General features: G+C 33.7%; 8 protein-coding genes across 8 annotated transcripts; 4 read left to right on the forward strand and 4 right to left on the reverse strand.

The window, feature by feature from the left end:
- Positions 1-219: 219 nt before the first annotated feature.
- Positions 220-934, forward strand: RO3G_11994 (uncharacterized protein; the record flags this gene model as incomplete). Its single annotated transcript, XM_067666578.1, has 6 exons — positions 220-267; positions 336-366; positions 425-544; positions 598-676; positions 728-816; positions 876-934. The coding sequence occupies 6 exons, from the start codon at positions 220-222 to the stop codon at positions 932-934; spliced, it is 426 nt and encodes a 141-aa protein (XP_067522679.1).
- Positions 935-1,462: 528 nt separating this feature from the next.
- RO3G_11995 (uncharacterized protein) lies at positions 1,463-2,077 on the reverse strand (the record flags this gene model as incomplete). Its single annotated transcript, XM_067666579.1, has 3 exons — positions 1,463-1,611; positions 1,851-1,959; positions 2,009-2,077. 3 exons carry the CDS (start codon positions 2,075-2,077, stop codon positions 1,463-1,465), a joined length of 327 nt encoding a protein of 108 aa, XP_067522680.1.
- Positions 2,078-2,384: 307 nt separating this feature from the next.
- On the reverse strand, positions 2,385-2,736 carry RO3G_11996 (uncharacterized protein; the record flags this gene model as incomplete). The annotated part of the gene is made up of 2 exons (XM_067666580.1): positions 2,385-2,615; positions 2,650-2,736. 2 exons carry the CDS (start codon positions 2,734-2,736, stop codon positions 2,385-2,387), a joined length of 318 nt encoding a protein of 105 aa, XP_067522681.1.
- A 2,370-nt stretch (positions 2,737-5,106) lies between these two features.
- On the reverse strand, positions 5,107-6,434 carry RO3G_11997 (uncharacterized protein; the record flags this gene model as incomplete). Its single annotated transcript, XM_067666581.1, has 2 exons — positions 5,107-6,186; positions 6,381-6,434. The coding sequence occupies 2 exons, from the start codon at positions 6,432-6,434 to the stop codon at positions 5,107-5,109; spliced, it is 1,134 nt and encodes a 377-aa protein (XP_067522682.1).
- Positions 6,435-7,256: 822 nt separating this feature from the next.
- On the forward strand, positions 7,257-8,130 carry RO3G_11998 (uncharacterized protein; the record flags this gene model as incomplete). Its single annotated transcript, XM_067666582.1, has 3 exons — positions 7,257-7,288; positions 7,427-8,012; positions 8,110-8,130. 3 exons carry the CDS (start codon positions 7,257-7,259, stop codon positions 8,128-8,130), a joined length of 639 nt encoding a protein of 212 aa, XP_067522683.1.
- A 3,150-nt stretch (positions 8,131-11,280) lies between these two features.
- RO3G_11999 (40S ribosomal protein uS7) lies at positions 11,281-12,006 on the forward strand (the record flags this gene model as incomplete). The annotated part of the gene is made up of 3 exons (XM_067666583.1): positions 11,281-11,472; positions 11,530-11,938; positions 11,996-12,006. 3 exons carry the CDS (start codon positions 11,281-11,283, stop codon positions 12,004-12,006), a joined length of 612 nt encoding a protein of 203 aa, XP_067522684.1.
- Positions 12,007-13,080: 1,074 nt separating this feature from the next.
- RO3G_12000 (40S ribosomal protein eS21) lies at positions 13,081-13,447 on the forward strand (the record flags this gene model as incomplete). Its single annotated transcript, XM_067666584.1, has 3 exons — positions 13,081-13,130; positions 13,187-13,365; positions 13,416-13,447. 3 exons carry the CDS (start codon positions 13,081-13,083, stop codon positions 13,445-13,447), a joined length of 261 nt encoding a protein of 86 aa, XP_067522685.1.
- Positions 13,448-19,157: 5,710 nt separating this feature from the next.
- RO3G_12001 (uncharacterized protein) lies at positions 19,158-20,883 on the reverse strand (the record flags this gene model as incomplete). Its single annotated transcript, XM_067666585.1, has 2 exons — positions 19,158-19,822; positions 19,905-20,883. 2 exons carry the CDS (start codon positions 20,881-20,883, stop codon positions 19,158-19,160), a joined length of 1,644 nt encoding a protein of 547 aa, XP_067522686.1.
- Positions 20,884-23,249: the final 2,366 nt, after the last annotated feature.

Here is a 23,249-nt window from a genome sequence, read left to right on the forward strand (position 1 = left end):
TGTCTGTTTTAAACTGTGCTAAAAGAATTCTTGCAGAAGAACATAAAACCTGCAAGTCAAACATCTTACTGACAGCACATATAGTGCACACGAAAAGGATTTTTTTTTTTTGGCAACTTATTTTTCCCTTACTATGCATGCTTTGGCCAGTCACGTTCATATAAAAAATTTCCAAAGGAGATTTCTTTGCGTTTGTTTCTTTATTATCCAAAATAAAAAATGTCAGCTTTTATACGTCGACAAGCTTATTCCTTGAAGTCTATCAGAGTAAATTTTCCCTATTTTTAATCGTTGTACTTGTGTTAATTTGTCCTTTTTTTTTCGCACTTCTTTAGTCTTTTTCTCAAACTGCTGCGCGTCAAGATTGTAATGAAAAAAGCTTATGATCAGCAATTTTCTTTAACCAAATTCTCTTTTCTTGTAGTAAACAAAATTCAGCTTATTGGTCGTGTCGGTACTACTCCTGTAAGTACAGAATTCAGTGAGAATCGTCGCGTCTATAACTACACGCTCGCTACTTCTGAGACCAGACCTGATAAAGAAGGTATGAAAACCTTATACCAGAAGCGACTTGAGAAAATAATGGAATACTCATAGACAATCTGATCAAGCGTACACAATGGCACCGCATTTCTTTTTGGACAAATAGTGATTGGTTTTCCAAAGTGAAGAAGGGGTAAAAGACGAGAATACGTACCTTAAACCAGTTTTTGAAACCAATTTTTAGTGACTTGGTATACGTTGAAGGAGCACTTCGTTACTCGGATTATACTGACAAAGAGGGCATTTCTAGAACAAAAGCAGAAATTAACCAAAGTAAAATAAAACGAAGAAAAGGATGCTATGTTCATAAAGAAGATTAACATCTTTCATAGGCTCTTTCAAGATATTAAATCCTGCACGCCCCAAACAAGAAGACGAAGAAGAAGAATAATGTGTTTTTAAACAATAAAGACAAAGTCATGTTAAATAAGTGTAAAACAAAAAAGCTTGCTTGAGAATATGTGTAATATCACTTGTTATGTTGGAAAAGAAGTAAAAAAAAAAAAAAAAAAAAAAAAAAAAAAAAAAAAAAAAAAAAAAACCCACAATGATGAGGGAATACATATAATATCAGTTTATTCAAATTTAGTGTAAAATGATTGTTTTTTAAATTTTTTTAATGGCTTTTCTCTACTTCTATTCTTAAATTTTTTATTAACTTTAGTTAATTCCTCCTGTAAAAGAAAATAGTATTAGTGATGTCCTAATTTTTGTGTTGTCGCTTATATACCTTCACAAACAACAAACTTTCTATTTTCGCTGGAATGTTTACTGAATTTTCCAGTTCTTCCACTAACCAAAATTTCTTTATCCTAATAGGCATATAAATGCCATCTTCTTCAATTATCATCATATATACTGTACAACTAAACCCTATGGTTATAAATGTTGAATATGAAGCACATCTTTTGTCAGAATATTATAAAATACTCTCCACTAGCAAGCCGAAAGAAACTGGGTTATCAAAACCCAAATCAATTTGCCCCTCAACGCTTTCTTTCATTTCCTTCATGAGCTTCACATAATCACTTTCAGTTTGGTATTTGCTTGGCTGGCCAGGACGTTTGACTTCGACAAAAAAAACAAATACATTCTTGCTTTTCAGTATATAGCCTAGCTTCCAATCAGGGATGGTGTCATTTTTTTGGTTCCGTCAATCCTAAAGTTAAGATATTGGTAAGCCCGAATAAAAATAGAAATTAAACAAAAGAAAGTACATTGCACAAATGATGTTTTTTTCGGGGCTCATCAAAAAAACTTGGTTAAAAAATGGCAGCAAATACTTCTGAATGAAGCTAGCTTCTGACTTGTCTTGAATGCTATAGTTGTTATTCTTAAAATGAAGACAACAAGCCTTGGTTTTCTCATCAATTTCATTTTCAGGCTCAAACTTTCCATCCCTTCGCTATCAAGAGGCTATTAAGCTTTTTTTTTTTTCTACTTGAACTATTTTGCCTACACTTACATCTGACACATCTTTACAAAATATCAAGGCTTCCGTAGAAGCTCTTTTGATGTTGATGCTTTCATACATATTGCTATGTACTACTTGCTTATCATCTTCGTTACTAAGAAGCTTAGTAACGCACTTATCCTCATCGACATCATTTATAGGAAATACAGTAGCCGCTCTATTTAAGGGTGTTCGATTTAAGGGTATATTCTATTTATGGGTGTATATCTAAAGAACGACTTAGGTCTCCAGCATAAATACCACTCTACCACTATTCTGTTTAAGGGTGCAACGCAAATATTTTTTTTACTACTAAATAGAAAAAGTTTTTATAAGTGATAGTTTTTTGGAGCACTCTAACAATAAATTTTTTACTTTGTGAATAAGATCAAACTGTTTGCTCTTTTGACTTATTTAATTCAGCACAAGAGTCAGCCAATATCATTCGAATTCGGCGGTGTAATTTACAATCAAGATCGTCCAAAGGAAATTTGTACATGAGAATAGTTTCATAGGCTTCTCTCAACCGTTTTTTACACTCTACTATATCAACACACTGCTCATCTTGCTCTGTGTTGCCATTTTGTTCCGTTTCATCTATGTTGCCTTTCTGCCGTTTCTTCATTATTAGTAGCACTTGTTGTATAACATACTATCATCTCGCTTTCATCTGCTTCAAGGTTCAACTGGATAACATCAGTAGCTTTGTTGTCAAATTTCCTGGGGAGATCTGGGAGCATTCCTTTTGTTGTTTCTGGTTTTACTTTAAGTCATGCATTAGCTAGAGAAAACATAGCCTGAAATTGATCCATTTTGTAAACATTCGGATTATCCAACTTTTTACTGATATACAGACATAAAGCACGGTCGTACTACTGGGCTAGGAAGTGTGCCTTAAAGTTGCCAATAATTCCTGTGTATACAAAATATTAATGAGAAAACTATAAAATAAAAAGACAGCTTATATAACATTTTACCAACAAATAATAGGCTACCTGCATCAAGAGCCTGTAGCTTGCTAGCCGTGTTTGCTAGGAGAAATATCAATTTAATATTGTTGAGCGGAATTCTTATTTTATGAACGAACATGTTATCCAAAAGAAGAGCAATTTTTTCGATTCTGCCTTCCAAAAGCAACATTTAACTTTTTCACGTATGTTGTCATTCAAGCATTAGTAGAATAATGGTATTCAACTTCATGTTTTTTTTCCAATTGCAGTCATGGATAACAAATTAGCTTTTGCTTTAAAACATATGGGGCTCTTGTCTTGTGCGATAACAATTGGTTGCCCTTTGTAAGTCCCATCCGAGTTACAGAGCAATCCAACTATCAGACGGGTTTTACTTTTTTAGGTCATCAAGCGACTCGAAACATGTGGTTCTTCTTGGTGGTGACTGGTAATATAAACCTGTTTCATCAACGTTCATGATATCTACAGGATCATATGACCCAAGAAGTTCTTCTATCTTCCTCAATTCGTTCTGAATGTTTTCAGAAGCGATGTCTACCGAGGCACTTTCACCATGCATTGGCTTGCATTTTACTCCAATTCACTTAAAACGTTTGGTAAGCCATCCAGAAGATAATGAAATTTCGTTTTCAAGGATTTTATACTTTACTCAAGCAATATGTCTTGCATATCGAAGGATTGAGTCTCGATTGACTGACAGAGTGTTATTGTTCATGTCTGCAATAAATTTTACTACTTCATCATCAAGTTGAGGATAGCGTATTGTTTTTAGACTTTTGCCATTATTGACAACATTAATATTACTATATAACGTTTCAGCATTTTTGAGAATGTTTGATATAGTCTGTTGGGCAAGTGGTTGATCTAAATTGAATTTCTTCATAGCCCATTCACCTAATTCTGTTTGATTAAGCTGGCCAGTAGTATTTTGATCCAAAAGCTCAATTTTTTGAGAAATAGAAAGGCGTACACGTTTATTATTATGTCATACTTATTCTCATCAAAATTATTTTGAGTCTACGACTCGTATATTATCCTTCCAGCAACTTTGATCAAGTCTTAAGCAAGTTTTGATTTGTTAATGTCCTTATACAGTTACCAAATTTATACCAACCGACAGTGGCCTATGTGGAAACCTGTTGTACAAACATGTCTATAATGTAGCTACAAACAGTGTTTAGCAACCCGTGAGTCCTCTGAAACCGCTCAGTTAATCCTTAATTATTGATCTTCAAGTCCTGACAGGGACGATATTTGTAAATTGCGATGAATCCTTTATTTTCAAACTTATCTCAATTACATACAAGTAACCAATAAAAATTCAATGTATTCTTCGACTATAAGCAAAGTTCAGGGCAAGGCTTATTCATTCGTCAGAGTCAAAATCATTTTCATAACTCGGTGGAAATCAAACGGGCCTTGTCCAGTCTTCGGACGTATCACTTTTATCCTGTGATTCTTTTAAACTTGCTGTCAATTTTCTTATGGGTTTTTTTTTCTCGCTTTTCCTAGTTTCTTCGATTATTTCGTCAAGATTCTTGAGATTTGTTACTAATTTCTATGTACAGTAAAATAAAAGGTGAATAATACCAAGAGTAATAACCCGCTGCTTTCCTTTTACCTTCATTACTTCAAATCCTGATATCATGGCTTCAATATCATGGTTTTTTATATCTGAAACACTTGAGGGAAGAGAAATTATGGCAGCTTCATTAACAACATACAAACCTGTTGTATCCGCATAACTAATAAAGTGAACATTTATGGATAAACTTGGATACTACGGAATTATAGTCTAACCAGATCTCTATTAATAAATATGAGACTTCTGCAATAGCCAACTTTGCCCTGTTGTCCCTACCGACGTTCTAAAGACTATATCGGAACCTGATTATAACAACGGCAGCTCAATCCTATTCTATAATTATCGTTAGATCAATAATTTATTTATTTCTTTGTTCCTTGGTTCGTCAAGCAGACAGCGGCTATTGATTATCCACTCTCCTTCCTTATTTTCCATATCATTTTTTTAACCAATCAATTGAAATAGCGGTAAAGACCCAGAAATTCAAAAAGTATAAATACCCTCAATGTTTTTTTTATTAATAAAGTCATATATAATCTTTATTTTCACAACTATCATCTTTTTGTAGTTTTTGTCTCATAATTTTTATTTGGCAAAACAAAACCATTGGAGGCCATGTTTAACGTATAAACAATAGCTTCAAGACCCATAATAATGACAAAAGGAACAAATATCGTTTTGGCATTAATTTTAGAAAAAGGTGATTCATCAAGTCTTTGGTTGAGATTCAGCTTACTAGACAAAACGGATTTTAATTTGTCCCTGTAGAGTTTGCTTTTTTCGACCTTCTTGGAAAGCTCGCCAGCACCAGTGTCAGCTTGGACATCTTGTTTTGTCAGAGTATTTGCAATGACTCTTAAATCCATCTTCATTCTTTGTCCGGCGCGTTTACAGTTTGCTGATACTCTGTCACTCCAATGTAAAATAACTCCTGAGCCACGAAATACTGTTTCCATCAATTGCCCCCAAACCTTCACTTGGTAATCATGTTCTGAAAACTTCTCAGCTTCGTCTTCATCAAAGATATAGCCATCATACAAAAGGAGTTCCAACACAAATATATACAATCTTTTTGTAGTATTGTATTTTTCTATTGTTTTGGCTTGATTTATGTTTTCGATGTACTTTTTCAAATAGCATTTATCGTCTCTTGAGCCGTGTAACGTATTTTGTATTTCTTCTAATTGGCTTGCAATACTGTTTGTCTGTGAGAATGTAGGAGCTGGGAGTTGCTGCTTGATTTTGGCTTGGAAGTCTTGATTAAAATTGGATAGCTGTGTGTCCGTAGAGTTATCAGACAAATCTATCACACCATTCATTCCAAAGGCATGAAAATAACGAGATTTTCTATCCGTAACTGTAAGATTCCTTGCTGTTCGACCGATTACTGTGCCCAGTGATTCAATTGCATTATTAATGTATATTCCGTCAGTTTCTTCAAAGACAGATGCGCTATAAGGTGTTGCTGTTGTTGCTGACTTGGGTCTGAACTTTCGCTTGGCTGGAGCATTGGTATATGACTCCTGTGTATTATTAATAAACGTTAACTCACTGTATTGTCTCAATTGACTGTCACGTCTTTCACCATCTAACATTCCATCCCAGAAATTTATGACGTCTTGATTGTTGAGCACCTAGTCAAATACATTATTGAAGTGTTCGAAGTAAATAAATGATAGCCTTAATAGCTTACACTATAGTTTGTGTCAATTATTAACTTCGACCACTGTTCAAAGGAGGCATTGGTTGAATTGAGAGCGTTTAGAACGGATTCTTTATACTCTTTTATTGCTATGTCCTTATTGCAATATGTATACTTTTCTTTTACAAAAAATGTTGGTAAGCCGTTATTTATAAAAAAGTTGTTTTCAAGCCAGGTCATAGTGTCCCTAATTATATAGACATAAATTCGCAAAATAAGTACAAAGCTTAAGTTGAATCAAAGTCCCTCAATTTTTAATTACTAAGTAAATTGTTGTCAGTCATTTTGAAAGTACAGGATGACTTTAATAACATATGTCCAGAATTGATCTGCTTTTCACAGTGTAGATATTAATATTTGTACTATGCGGATGGCGAAATGCCCACAGCATTATGCAGATGACTAAATGCTATATTTCATTATGCAGATATTTACATAATTTAATATAAGCACTTGCTCCTCATTCACCAATCTATTTTGGTAGATATGCATACATATTAATAAGTCTACATTTCCATATGCTCACACTATTAATCGTTAATAATGCTTGATTGCTATACAATGATTATCTTTGGAGCACAACAATAATAATGGAGAAAAAATACATGTAACTGGTGACAAATGCATTCCCTTATTTTAGTCCCAAAAATGACGAAAGCAAAAATTAGAATTGTCACAATAGCTCCCCCCCAAAAAAAATTGATTTTGGGAGGCTATTATGATTTAATTTTAATTTTTGCTTTCGTCATTTTTGGGATTAAAATAAAGAAATGCTTATTTAAGTAGATCTATTTTTCATTCATGTGTCATTGCATCAGGAGCTATATTAAAACAACTTGTATTGAGTTAAAGGAATGGAATTAGTGATGACTGAATAATAGAGAAAAGACTGTGATAAATCTTTGTAAAACATTTACTACTCTGATTTCTTATAAATTGAATATGAATCATGTTTAAAGTATGTTGGTTATACATGTGCCATTGAAAAAAACTAGAAACAGAATGAAGCATGTCAAAGAATTAAGCAAGCAAGAGTAAGTGTATTTAAACTTAGTAAACAATACATCTTATATTCAACATTGATAACAACTTTTTATAGTATGCTGTACTTTGGTATCTTAGACTTCAGCCAGCGCAAGGAAACAAACACTTTATTAAAAACCTTCAACAAGTGTTTCTGCTGGTTTCAGCTGCAAGCATGTTTTGAGTCAAGTAGAAAAGGCTGTGAACAAGAAGAAGGCTTTGAAGGATGAGAAGGAAAAAGTACTGTCGATGAATGATGATAAAAGCAAGCAGAGAACACTTTGGATACTGAAGATAATGAAGCTCTTTTATTTTACTCTCACCTCTTTGGACTTTACTAAAGAAGATACGTATCTTTATTTTGTTCTCTCTCCAATCTTCAAAAACCTGCTCTGCAACGATCCTCGTACTTGTCTCCTCTTTGGCAAAACGAACTTGAAAGTAAAGGCAATCGAAGTCAATCGATATTTGGGCGATGAGGAAAGGCGCTTCGCTGGACCAAAGATTGATATTGTTGTTAAAGATGAAAATTACAACATGGAGATAATGGTAGTAGAAGTTTCAGGCCCACCAAACAAAGTAAACCAAACCCACTATCTTGAAGATAGGAACAAAATATGCAAAAATCTGAAAGCAATGTTTAAGCAAATTGTTTCAAAAATGGAAGTTCCTTCTGTCACTCACATCAGGAAGCTCAAGCTGTACGGTTTGCAGTTCTACAACAATGAGGCATTCGTATATATGTCAGTATCATTTCTATGGACAAAGAAACAGAAACTAAATATAGAGATGACCCAATGGAAATACAATAGGATAAACCTTCCAAATATAGAATGCGCAAGCGAACCTTTAAAGCGTCGATCCCAACCCAAAACCCGAGCCAAAAGAAGTCCAGATTATTCTGCATCTCAAGACAAAGAAATTATGATCAAGCCCCTTGAAATAGAATATATAAATATACACAAAGAATACATTTTAATAAAGGACATCTTTCTTTCTTCTAAAAAGGATCCTAGTATTTCAGATCTATTTTTGGGGGTTACCGATTTTATAAGAAGACTCACATATAATTTATCTAAGCCATGTGATCATAGCTATGTATTTGTCCAAAACGTCAAGTTTCCTATTCTCGGTGAATCTTCCATCCTAACACAATCTATGCCAACATTTTTTAAAAACTTCACCGCTATTAGCCACCTGATCGAAGCAACATATGTCATTCTTGATTATATGTTCTCTACTGTTGATAAGACTCAGAACATACTGGAAGAAGACAATGAAGATCCAAGTCCGCATGTCTCCCCACGCAAAAAACGAAAATATACATCAAGTAAGGCTAAAGATGAAGCAGGAAGTCAGGAAGAGGAATGACTTTTTTTAAACTAAAATGAAAATAAAATGGGATTGCGAGGTGAGCAAAGATTTGAGATTTCCCGTACATCAAACAAATAATACTTGTGCTATGTTTAATCCATAACGAGCACGTGGTACTTAAACATCTTTATTGCCCAGATAAAGAAAATTGTTAATAGAGAATGAACTGAAAAAACACCTCAAGTGGCAAGGGTAAAGAAAGATAAGGAGGAAAAGGAAAGGGAAACCAATGTCAACCTAAGTAATATCGATCTATGTAAGAAAAGGGAAGTCATAAGTGCAAAAGGGGGCAGAGGGTGAAAAGGAATGTTGGTCCTAAATAGCGTCAGTTTCATAAAGTAAGCGAGAGAGGGCTGCCCAGTAAGAAGTCCAATAGTATTTGGCACCATCTTTTTTTTGTTAGAGATTTAAGGAGTTTGTCAAAGATGTTGACAAAGACGTTGAATACAATGGACAGAGAGGGAATGAAAGGTTACTTTATAATGATTAACAATGTGAAGATCCATGACAACAAATGTGTACCCGCTTATATAACAGCAAGAGGCTATAAGCCTTGGTACTTGCTGCATTGTTCACCTTTTCTCCATCCAATCAAAGAGTTTTAATCCAAGATAAAGCAAAACATCAAAAGACATCCTGTAGATGCCCAAGCTACATTAACGCCCCGTATTATTGCTGCTTGCCAAACTACATCTTGCAAGGATTGTATTGGGTGGATCAGATATTCTGAATCTTTCTGGGATAGATGTGAAAAAGAAAAAAACGGATCTTTAAAAAAGCACAACACTATTTCAAAATCCCTCTTAAGCCAGGTTTTCAAGCATATTTTGATTGTCTAATTTTATCTTATTTACGGTAAAAATCGCCTCAATATCATTCTATTAATCAGTTTTGTCGCCACAATCAATTTGGTGTTTCTTTTCTTCAAATTTGCTTGAGATGCTATTACTTACCAAAGTTCCATATTGCTTTGCCTTAGATTAAATGGTTACTTGATACCCTTGACCTTTTGAAGTCATCCAAATTGATTCTTTTAGGTAAAAATTCACGAACTTTATCAAAACAGTTCTTGACTTCATTAGTTTTCTTTCTTTGTACAGTAAAAAGTAAGAGAATTTTATAAGCCAAGTTGTAAATAATAACAGCAGGAAATTACTTGTTCTCTACTTGATCAGGGTAAAAGTAATTTGCAAACATCGGTCCAATGTAGACAACTTAAATTACACGAGATGCTATTTTTCAAGTTTCCAGATTCATATTAGCATCCTTGCAAATGCTGTTCAAATTTGTCTAATAACTGAAGTTTTTGTAAATTTTTGGTTTGATTCTGTCTTGCTTTTGGCATGTTAAATGCACTTAGAGATGGAAGACCTTGCATGATCAGCTCCACCACAAGTAGAATATTTCATTGACTTTGTAGATGATTGTTGTATTAATATGATTCCATTGGAGGAATAACACATGTAAAGACCTTATTCTTCTTCAGGCATTTCAGATGTATGCAATACCTTTTCCTTACACTTATTCCTTTTTTCTTTAGCTGCCTTTTTAATGTTGGCGAGAGATTTTCGTTTGCCCAATGTTATTTGCATTAGTTTGCTTATTCATATAGAGAAAGCACAAACTATTGCGAGGTATACCTGAGTTCTTTTCTAAGCCTTCAAATAAATTGCTGGATAGCACGCAATTGAAAGAAGATTTAATGAGAGGTTGAAAATCGCTATCAGAGTCTTCTTGAGTAGATGTTTCATATTTGTGAGGTAAATGTTCGTCAGGATCTTGAATCACTTCAGAGTCTGAAGTGACTTGTGCTTGGAAAAAAGCATCAATTGCTACACATTTATGATTTTAGCTTTGTTCTATTGACTGGCACCAAGCTTCATATACAAAGTTTTGTTTATTCCTAGGCTTTTTGTATGATGAACCCTATTGAGCTGGAGGGTACAAAGTAAGCTTCTTTTTGAATTTCATCTGTATTTACTACTGCAAATGGTCTTACTCTATAATAAGAAAAGCAAATAAAAAGATACTTATTACTGATGATACTTTGAAAGGAAGAAAAGAGAGAGAGAAAGAGAGAAAAATCACATTTGGCTATTTTGTCTGTCTTGCTTAAACTTTCATATGAATTTATCAAAAGATAATCCTTATTAAACAAGGCACATAACTCATACTATAGCAAAACATTGAGGCGATTTTTAAGATATCTAGCTTGGCGAGGAGATGAAATGGAGTTGTTGCTATCGCTAGAAGCAGCTTACACTTTCCCCAAAAACTCTAGCCACACTCTCCCAAAATTGGATTTTGGATATTTAAAAAATCTGAACTTTCCTGAAAACCAAGTGGCATCCATTTTAAAATTCGACCCATCAAATCGGTCCGGACCGTAACTTAAAGTCAATTTTTCGATGGTGCGGTGTCTGTTACTTCAAAGAGCATTCCTTTAAGTGCATTTGATGCTGACAGCACAGTATAAACCTTCTCTCTTAATCGACAAAGGTAAAGAGTTTGTTATAATAAAAAAAAGATGGATGCAGCGTAAATTAGACCAACTTATACTAAAATGACACCTCTTTATTTTTTTTTCAAAATTTATTTCTTTGGATTTTTTATTGAAATTTAGTCTAGCATGGTTGCTTTGAATTTGCCCGCTGACGTTTTGGCCACTGCTGATGGCACCCGTAAACTTTTCAACAAGTGGAGTTATGAGGATGTTGAAGTTAAGGATATTTCCCTTCAAGATTACATTCAAATCCGTCAACAAGTTTATTTACCCCACACCGCTGGTCGTTTCGCTGTTAAGCGTTTCCGTAAAGCTCAGGTAAGAGGGACACACGGGAAATGATCGAGCATGAATAGATTCATTAAAAATTTGTAGTGTCCCATTGTTGAACGTTTAACTAACGCTTTAATGATGACTGGCCGTAACAACGGTAAGAAGCTCATGGCTGCTCGCATTGTTCAACACGCTTTCGAAATCATTAACTTGTTGACTGACGCTAACCCTCTTCAAATCCTTGTTGATGCTATCATCAACTGTGGTCCTCGTGAAGATTCTACACGTATCGGCTCTCAAGGTACCGTTCGTCGTCAAGCCGTTGATGTTTCTCCTCTCCGTCGTGTCAACCAAGCTATTTCTTTGTTAACCGTTGGTACTCGTGAATCCGCTTTCCGTAACGTCAAGACCGTTGCTGAATGTCTTGCTGATGAATTGATCAACGCCGCTAAGGGTTCTGCCAACTCTTATGCCATTAAGAAGAAAGATGAACTCGAACGTGTTGCTAAGTGTAAGTGCTTTTTTTGTTACTTTGATTTCACTCGAACCAACTTTTTTTCTTTACTAGCCAACCGATAAACGATGTTTATCATAATATGCATTCTTTTTGCAATAAATATAGCCGTTACAACGACACCAGAACTTGTTTACCATCAGAAAAGAGAGAACAAAAGCTTAAAGCTTAGATATTTAGAAGCTAGATATTATGAAAGATGAGTTAGATCTACACAGAAGAATTCAATTTTATAAAAATTACTCGCATGTTTTCTTGAGTACAAAAATCCTAGATGGTTTTTAACTCATACGCACACAGTTGATTGTTTTTGAAATACTGGCAATACATCATTTATTATCTAACTTAGGATCTGGACGTGCAAAAAAAAAAGTATTTGGAATGGATTGTGTTAAAAATGAATGCTTGTATTCTTGTTTTGACATCATATATCAATAAGATTTTAATGTCCCTGTGATATTAAAGATCGATATGGTCAGTTGTAAAAGCAGAATGATACGAACATTCTGGCCATTTAGGCGAGAGATGAGTGCAACTTATGTAAAGGTGATTTTCAGATAGTAATAGAAAAGCATCATAACGGAAGAGTAGATAGTAAATAGTCTAAACGCTTATTCGACTGCTGCTATTTCTTCGTGCTTATTTGAATTTTACAAAAAATAAATAAGCTAATGGTTAAGAGCTTTGATGTCTCGGATCATTTTGAACGCAATAATAGCATTTTCTGCTAGATCAAAACTTCACGCTTTAGAGGAGGCAGCTGCATTTAGTGTAATTATTAGCAGCAATTCAAAAAATAATGTTCTGAAAACGTGGAGCTTGTTTATAACATCGTTTTGCATGATGGTCATTACCAATAAAAACTTGTAATCATATTAACGCAGCGGCTAGGAAGCTATGTTACTTAGTTTTAGTATTGAATGACACGTAAATGAATCAATGTGCGAAAAAACTGATTTTTAGTTTGTCTTTTCCCTAATAAGAGTTTCATTGCATCACTATTTTTTTATTATCATTATTAAGGAACTCCTCAAGAAGCTGAAAATTGGATCACTGTGGCTTGGCCAAAAGACCCAAAAAATATTTCCAGTTACGCTTTTCCAAGGAAAATCCCCTTCTTTTCAATTCTTTTGATAAAAATGGAAAACTCTGACGGTCAACTTATTGATCTCTATATCCCTCGTAAATGGTAAAAAGCAATTTGATATTTAATTTTATTGTGATTTTAATTTGTTGCTCCCGTAGTTCTGCTACTAACCGTTTAATTACTGCTAAAGACCATGCTTCTGTTCAAATTAACGTCGGTGACGTGAACTCTGATGGTCGCTATGTTAACACTTTTTCTACGTATGCTTTTTGTGGCTTTGTCCGAAAAGAGGCTGAATCCGACGATTCTCTTAATCGTCTTGCTCAACAAGATGGTTGTAAGTACAATTTTGTTATTGTGTTTTTTTTTTATTAATTATGTTTGTAGACTTAAAGAATGTATTTTCTTACCAACAATAAATAATAACATTTTCCCATTTTTCAAGAAGAAAAAGCGAATAAAGTCAACAATATGTTTATTAAACAAACATGAGCCTTTCAATCTGGCAGACTATCGTCTCTTTTTTCCCTTTTTCCCTTTTGACACTTGTTTTGAAGTCGTAGTTTTTGTTTCGGAAAGAGTATTTTTGGGTGTTGAGTCTAATGTTGTTACATTAGCTGTCATCATATCTTCAACTAGTTACGTAAATCATTAGTCTGCTTTTACTATTTGTTTATATCAGGGGCGCTACCTTCTATTTCTTTATTCATCATCTTAAACATTAAATTGCTGTTTAAGCTAACAAATTTCTTCAAATCAGTCATTTGATTGGTTCTATATTTGATATTCTAGTCCGGTATTTAGTACAATGGAAAACATGTTTGTACATGGTACTTTACAGTCCTATCATCTGTTACTTTTAAAACAAGTTCTCCATTTCCGCGATGAAAAGTATGGACGTAACGAGCCTACAAATAGAGGTAAAATGTTTTTTTTTGGTGTTACTTTTTTTTTTGAAGAAAAGATCTTGGCTTATGTTACATGTTCAGGCGAAGCAGTGTATAGGTCTATAACAGCTTTTTGGAATTCATCCCAGTTGCTAATGTACATGTTGTATAAAAACAAAGAAAAACCAAAATAAGGGTGTATTTTTTTTTTTCAAGAATTTCCGACCACTTGTCACCGACAAATGAGAACATTATTATTGGCAGAGAAACGGGGTTTGCATCTGTCTGATAAAGTTATACACAGGATAAAGAAGACAAAAAGAGTCTTCTGTATTTGTCTACTATCTTTTAAGTTTTAGATTTGCTGTCTATGCCTTTTGTCCCGTTCATTACCAAGCTTTTAAAAAATGACGAACTTATGGTATAATGTTACTCTGCAACTACGCGTCGACTTTGTGAAACCCTGTTAATCAGTGGTTTTCATAAGAATAGAAGAGCAAAATGCGGTAGAACAGGATGGTAGGATTTGATAAACTACAAATAACAACTTCTTATGTTCATTGCGTATGCTAATTTTTTTGTTCTGGAATTAAAAAATTATTGTAATTGTCAACTATGGCTTACACTTTGCATCTATAATGTATTTTAGTAGCTACTTTTCCTTTTTTTTGAAATAAAAACTGAGTCTGTAAGTAACTGCCTTTATGCCTTCAAACTCGGTCCATCCAGTGCCCTCATTGAGGAAGGATTTCTTGATAAGTCAGTCGCTGCCTAAAATCCCACATTAGCGAAAAAATTTGAAGCAACCAATGACGGATGAGAAACGGAAGGGATACATACAGAAGAAAGATATAAGGAGTCTGTAAAAGGTTCTACAATTCAAGTAATATGCAAATATGCTCAATTTAACAAGAAATAGTATCAAGCCCTTTAGTTTATGTACAAAGTTACATGTGAAAGATGTATTTTTAATTTTTTAAAGGTACAGAAGTAAAGTTATAAAATAATATAGCACAGAAAGAAGTGATCGAGATAGAAGGAAAAACAAGTATGGAAGAAATGAACGACGCACCGCGTGGAATTAGGATATTCCAATTGTTTACTTTAAAGCAAAAGCTCGTATTATAAAATAAAATAAAATTCTATAAAGTTAAAATACAAAGTAAAAGTAAGTAAAAAGCATTCATAAATATGTGCACGTATCTCATATGATCTATAGCCTATTGCTCACTTACAGGTAGTTTAAGATAGACTTGCAGATGCTTTAAAATGCTAACACTCGTAAGAACCCAAATTTGTCTTACGAGGAAGAAGGATGAAAACTGCTTAAAAGAAAGTAGTTGTAGAGTAAGACAAATTATACATACACAATTATCTCATTAATACAAATATGATGCTATAGTTCCATGTTTATTCGGTATCCAACAAGCCTATAGGAAATAGAGAATAAGACGACTAGTTAGCATTACCTTTTATATGAACATAGAAGTTATTATTCCACTTTTTAAATCATGCAACTATAACAAACTGAAATAATTATATTTGTAGGATGCCTGAATGAGCAATAAGTATATGTGAATAGTAGTAATTAACAGCACAGGAAAATTAAGATTTTTCAATTTGCAAGCAGACAAACTCCCTTTAATAGAATAATTATGTATTTGCAAAGTAATGGTGCAGTAGAATTAGAAATAATAAAAGACAATGGACATGTCACTTTTTAAAAATTGTGGATTAAAAAAATTGAATTAGCCTTTTTGTATTGTGTTTTCCCATTCCATTTGAACTTTTTATAACGTGGTTAGAATTCATAAAAACATCCGGATTTGATGAAAATGTAAGTGTATTATTAATACTATTCAAGACATTTCGTGCGCAAACTGCATGCACCAATTGGTAAAAATTGAAACTATGTCCTTACATTTTTGTTAATTCAGCGTACAATGGATTAGAATTCATTTCAGTATTCTCCCTTAGTATGGTTTTCCTATCATTATTATTGATATGCTTTATACAGCACTATAACCCACACATCCGATTAAAACCTCAATCGTTGTGTATAGTGTAACATTAAAATAATATTACTTTTTTGCATTTGTTTACCAAAGCGTATCAAGTGACATATTGTACTCTAGTAAGGTAATTAAGATATGACAACAAAAACCAAAGAATATTTTTGAGACTAAACTCTAAGACAATCTTAATTGTTAAAAAGAAATCATTACAAAGTCTACTATTTATATTCTTCTATCAGTTGGCGGGTAAATGAATAGTAATGAGCATAGATCCAATAATTGACATTGTTAAGCATATATAAGATTATAGTCACTTTCTTTTAGTGATGGGAATCGAATATGATCCTGAATAATATGTTGGCATAACTTGGAATCATTTATAACATCATTCCCAACACAGATCAATAAAGACTTTGATTAAATTTTTATACTAAGCTTTATTCATATTAACTTCACATAGTCAAATAAGATGACGTGTTTGTAATATAGTTTATTGATGATATGAGCATGTTGAATAAGGAATGACAATTACTTACCGGATCATCATTAAGTCATGTAAACCTTTATCCTAACTGAGATATTATTATTAGCCGTAATGTCCAATCACGGAACTAGAGGATTTTATATTCATCTGTACCGTCTCCTAAATAGTCCTACATCCAGAGTTATCTGAAACCATCCCAATAGCATAATTGACAATACAAGCTAGGAACAGGCTAAACTAATAATTAGAAATAGTAATCATCTATTCTGTCGAATTGATCATAAATCTGTCCTAATTCTTTATCCGTATCATATCCATAAATACTCTCACTTTTTACATGTAGAATTTATCATATTCAATCTTTTTTTTTATAAGGAGCATAAGGCTCAAGTTTATTAAATGGCGATGAATCAAGCCACATTATTGTTTTTGGTTTTTATATTATGCATTTTTTTTGTTATGTTTGGGGAAGTAGAAAATGAAAAATGGAAAAGATGTAAGCGAAAATGGTGTAATCCACGAATGAGGTTAAGGTTGAATATGAGGCAAAGGCACCGGGGAACAACCAGAACGCAGTAGATTTTCTTCATGAGTCGTTGTAATCATCGAGGAAACGGATTTTGAGACCAGGTCGGAATGAAAAGGAACAGAATAAAAAATGAAGGCCCAATGAGCTCGCCAGATGCCCATGAGAGTGTTGTTGTATAATGGTAATAGTAATTCAGAAAAAGGGAGAAACAAAGATCAAGAAACAGTTTGGGTACTTTTTGAGACTGATCTTTATTTCAGTTTAAGTTAAAGTAAAAATTATTCTAGTTGAAGGCAAGTATTTATATCTTATTGAGTGAGTGGCTTGATATCTTCTATTGTGATCGTTCTTCTAATCTTCAGGTACTTTAGCAAGTGTTATCTCTAATTATGATTATGAAAAATTTTCATTTGTTCTTTTGTATGTCTGTCATAGATTATCTTTTATTCTGGGAATTCCTCACTGATTTGAATAACGTTTTTTTACGCGTTATTTCAATTATGTGAAAGATTAGCAATATTCCTGAAATTGGATTGGATTTGGTTATTTTAGTTGATACTTCTTCTTATCAAAGAACTCTCATGAATACAATACATATTCTTTTAGAATATGTTTAATTGGAATTGATTGTATGATCTTATTTAAATATGTGGTATTTACACATGTAATAAAGTAATAATGTAAGTTACTACGAACAATGGTCCTCCAAATTAGGAATATCGGACATTGTATTACGCCACTTCAAATAAAATCCCGATCCACTCCAGAATATTCTAATAAGTTCCTGGATCAGGATTAATAATTACTTCTTGATAAAAAGATGTTAAACTATGCCAATCATATAAATAACTCATTGTCTAATATCGATTAATAATCAATAGTCATATACTGTAAATATTAATATTTAGCCGTGATTAGAAAAGTATAAATACCCTCATATTTTTAACTTGAATAAAGGACAATCTACTTTGAGTCTCACTTATTTTTATATTTGTTGATTGACTTAGTACTTTTTATATTATAAAACCTCAAATATCACAAAATAAACTTGTATTTTATTTTATTTTAATTATGATCTTGTATTAAGACTTATATTTATTAATGTCAACTACAATCAGTTACTGTTCTACAACACGTCTTAAATGCACTCAGTAGCAACATAAGTGAATGCCATACGTGCTCCACAGCGTTTAAATTTGGGATTTGTGATAAGCAGTATTAACATAGCGTACCCTATGTTCTTTTCATCATATAGTGGTCGATCGAGATGTATGTTTATGCTTAATGTCCGGTCAAAAGTAAATCTGTGTTTTGTGCCATTCGAAGCATTTCGATGTATACAGGTAGGTTACACCAAGAATATGTTGATGTACTTCCAAATTCAATATCCAACCGCAATCTTGATATGCATATCCAGGGCCTCATAAAGATCTGCGTCTCCATAAAGTTAAAACAGGCCCGCCATGCTTCACTGTAAGGTCGAGGTGATATGGTCGCAATATGTTGCTTGATCTTGTCCAATAGTATTTGACGCCATCGGTGCCCCAAATACTATATTTTGTTTCATTGGAGAATACTGCCTGTCTTCATCGATCAACACTCCAATCCTTATATCCTTTTGCCTACGCCAAGCTATTTTAAATATGCTTAAATGTTAAAAGTAGCTGCTTTTTCTGTAGCTTTGCATGGACATTCTTTTTTTTCAGGATGTTTACTGCAGTGATAGAAGACATAGAGAGTCCTAGCTCCATTAGCCTGAGGAACTTGCCTCTAGCTGTCTGTCTATCTCCTTTGAGCACCAATAATCCGATGTACTTTCTAGTTAATACAGGAGGAACCACAAGATGGACGCCTTTGCATGCTTTATCAGTCTTTAAAAACTTCTTTACGTAACGGTCTACTATTGATGAATGTATTCCAAAAATATCTATAATTTCTGTGCATGATCTACTTTCAAAAACAGCTAATCTAATGTTGACTTGCTTGCTGTAGGGTGTGGGCGCTAGCAGATTATACAGTAGCCGCTCTATTTAGGGGTGTTCGATTTAAGGGTATTTTCTATTTAAGGGTGTAATTCTGAAGAACGGCACAGGTCCCCAGCATAAATACCACCATACCACTATTCTATTTAAGGGTGGAACGCAAAAAATTTTTACCACTAAATAGAAAAATTTTTATGTGACATTTTTTTGGAGTGCTCTAAAAATAAATTTTTTAATTTGTAAAATAAGATCGAAGATTTGTTTGCTCTTTTGAATTATTTAATTCAGCATAAGAGTCAGCCAATCTCATTCGAATTCGGCGGTGTAATTTACAATCAAGATCGTCCAAAGGAACTTCATACATGAGAATAGTTTCATAGGCTTCTCTCAACCGTTTTTTACACTCTACTATATCAACACACTGCTCATCTTGCTCTGTGTTGCCATTTTGTTCCGTTTCATCTACGTTGCCTTCTGCCGTTTCTTCATTATTAGTAGTGTTTGCTGTATAACATACTATCATGTCGCTTTCATCTGCTTCAAGATTCAACTGGCTAACATCAGTAACTTCGTTGTTAAAGTTCCCGGGGAGATCTGGGATCATTCCATTTAGCTCGGCAACAATCTCTTCTTCCAATGGCAAAGCACTTGTTGGATACTCAACTGGCTCAAAATCACAAATTGTTTTTTCTTTAAATGCCAATATTTTTGTATGTTGCCAGCAGTTTTTTATCGTTTCTGGATTTACTTTAAGCCATGCATTAGCTAGAAAAAACATAGCCTGAGCTTGATCCATTTTGTAAACATCCAGATTATCCAACTTTTTACTGATATACAGACACAAAGCACGATCGTATTGCTGGGCTCGGAAGTGTGCCTTAAAGTTGGCAATAATTCCTGTGTATACAAAATATTAATGAGAAAACTGTGAAACAAAAAGACAATTTATATAGCATTTTATCGACAAATAATAGGTTACCTGCGTCAAGAGCCTGTAGTTTGCTAGTAGTGTTTGCTGGAAGAAATATCAATTTAATGTTGTTGAGCGGAATTTTTATTTTATGAACGGATGCATTATCCAAAAGAAGAGCAATTTTTCGATTTTGTCTTCCAAAGGCAACATCTAACTTTTTCACGTATGCTGTGAAAATTTCATTTGTCATCCAAGCATTAGTAGAATAGTGGTATTCAACTTCATGTTTTTTTCCAATTGCTGTCATGGATAACAAATTGGCTCTTGTTTTAAAGCACTTGGGGCTCTTGTGTTGTCCGATAACAACTGGGTGCCCTTTGTAAGACCCATCCGAGTTACAGAGCAACCCAACTGTCAGACGAGTTTTACTTTTTTTAAGACCACCAAGCGACTCGGAACATATGGTTCTTCTTGGTGGTTGCTGGTAGTATAAGCCTGTTTCATCAAAGTTCATGGTATCTACAGGATCATATGGCTCAAGAAGTTCCTCTATCTTCCTCAATTCGTTCTGAATGTTTTCAGAAGAGATGTCCACTGAGGCACTTTCACCATGCATTGGCCTGGATCTTACTCCAATTCGTTTAAAAAGTTTTGTAAGCCATCCAGAAGAAAATGAAATTTCTTTTCCAGGGATTCTATACTTCGCTTGAGCAATATGTCTCACATATCGAAGGATTGAGTCTCGATTGACTGGCAGATTGCTATTGTTCATGTCTGCAACAAACTTTTCGACTTCATCATCAAGTTGAGGATAACGTGTTGTTTTTAGACTTTTGCTATTTTTGACAACATTAACATTACTATATAACGTTTCAGCATTTTTGAGTATGTTTGATATAGTCTGTTGGGCAAGTGGTTGATCTAAATTGAATTTCTTCATAGCCCATTCACCTAATTCTGTTTGATTAAGCTGGCCAGTAGCATTTTGATCCAAAAGCTCAATTTTTTGAGAAATAGAAAGGCGTACACGTTTATTATTAGACATTTTTTATAGATAGAATCTAAAGAAAGAGAATAACTTTTACTATATCATGTATTTATTCTCATCAAAATTATTTTGAGTCTACGACTCGTATATTATCCTTCCAGCAGCTTCGATCAAGCCTTAAAAGCAAGCTTTGATTTGTTAATGTCGTTACACAATCACCAAATCTATACCAACCGACAGTACCTATGTGGAAACTTGTTGTACAAACATGTCTATAATGTAGCTACAATACATATCGTGACTTCGTTTTTTAACAGTCACGAAATTCAATTTAAGGGTATTTTCTATTTAAGGGTGGATATTCAAAAAATTTTGGCCACCCTTAAATAGAGCGGGTACTGTACGTATAAGACGTGAATACATAAACAATAGAAAGATGAATTAAATTGAACGAACTTGAAGCCGCTTGAATAATGATCACAAAGCGGCTGAAGGAAAAGATACGATGCAAGGGGATTCCGGGCCAGGTATTTGTACTACGTGAGATCCAAATATAGCAATCAATGCGCCCGAATTTTCCGCATCGAATGGTGTAACTTTTATGGCCGTTACACATAAACTCAGCTCGTGAATCGCATTACAACGAAAAAAACTACCTTTGGCGGACTAAAAAAGAGCGATTGCGTGCCCGTTATTTGTTACACATAGTCATCCGTTACCTCAAATGATGCAAATAATTTTTCCGCTTTTCATGGTGGTATTTTTGAAGGTGTCACTGTATTACCTGACGAGCTACAGGCCTTCAAAGACGAAAAAATTACCTGGCTCACCGTCAACGGTGGTTACGGTGTGATAGCGGACCGGATACTACCCGTATTTAAAACCTATACACAACTGTCGATGCATTTGATGATTCTGCAACGAACAATGATACGTATGAAGAGGCCACAATAGTATTCAGGAGCTATGGGCTTCGAACCACTAAAACGCTACATTGGTTAAGTGTGTCATGTTCTGGTAAAGTAATTTAAAGGTAGCAGTAAAACCTAAAGAATACTTTTTGAGACTGAACTTTAAGACAACCTTAATTGTTAAAAAGAAATCATTACAAAGTCTACTATTTATATTCTTCTATCAGTTGGCGGGTAAATGAGTAGCTATGAGCGTAGATTCAATAATTGACACGTTTGATTGAAGAATGATCACTGAATCGATTATGAAAATTTTTAATTCGTTGTTTTATAGATCTTATTGTTCTTTAACTGATCTGGGAGAATTGTCCCGTCTTCATTGAGAGGAAAGATATATTTATATGAAATGCCTCCAGTCAGATCAAAGTTGACTAGGTACCTGATCCATTATTATTCATTTACAGAAATGATGAATAGTAAAGATCATGACTTATTTAGTGTTCATGTTTACTTCATAGAATGAATCTAATAGTGATAGTTTTATATAAAAAAGAAGAAGAGTATATTTTATTTAATAAAGATTTAAATTATTATCTTTTATCAATTTTAATATACTTCTTTTAGTTGTGATTATTCAATGTCCGTTATAATCAGACTCTGTTCCACAACAAAGTGCTTTAGCAATAAAAATAGAAACAACGAAAATTGACGAGACTGAGCGATAGTGCTACAGTCCAATGTTTTTATTGAAGAACGATTTGAAGAGTGCTTATATTAGCTCGAGTACGATCTGATGAGATATTTGCAGATAAAAATTTGAGAATTAAAAGGAGATAGTGCTTGAAAAACTAGTGAATGAGTCTCTATGTAACCTCTTTATTAGATTTCAAGACGCTCGCGAGAACCCATTTAATCAAACTACGCCTTTATATAGGAAATAAAATTATTCAGGGACCGAAGTGAGTTCAAGCTCAGTACTAAAATTGACCTTGAACAATATAAATATTGTATATGGTTAATATTGTAAATGAGTCTTAGAGAATATGTAATATAAAATATTATGTATCCAGTATTTGTTATTTCTTATATAAGATTTGAGTAATCTCATACGAATAATACAGTGGGTGAAAAAACTCTAAAAACGTCAGATATTTTTTCAGTTTTTAGCCTCTGTGACAATACACAGCAACTTAGATCATGGAAAAACGTTATGACATACTTGTTGTGCTGTCTATTACATCTCATGAAAGTTTTAAGTTCAGATTGTTATTTAACAGTCCGAAAAAGCGATGGAAGTGTTGTGGGTTTATTTTTAGAGTTTTTTCCCTTTACTTTTATTATATTATAGATGACTTAATACCGAGTAGATCCACCTTTGGCATCGATTACTGCCTTAATACGTGCAGACATAGTGTCAATATACCTTCTGCAAGCTTCTTTATCAAAGGAGTTCCATTCCTTTTCAACTCTTTCCCACAATTCATGGACACCTTTGGCTTTCTTGTCATATAA

This window comes from Rhizopus delemar, genomic scaffold (assembly GCF_000149305.1).
Source record: "Rhizopus delemar RA 99-880 supercont3.10 genomic scaffold, whole genome shotgun sequence".
NCBI classification, from domain to species: Eukaryota; Fungi; Mucoromycota; class Mucoromycetes; order Mucorales; family Rhizopodaceae; genus Rhizopus; species Rhizopus delemar.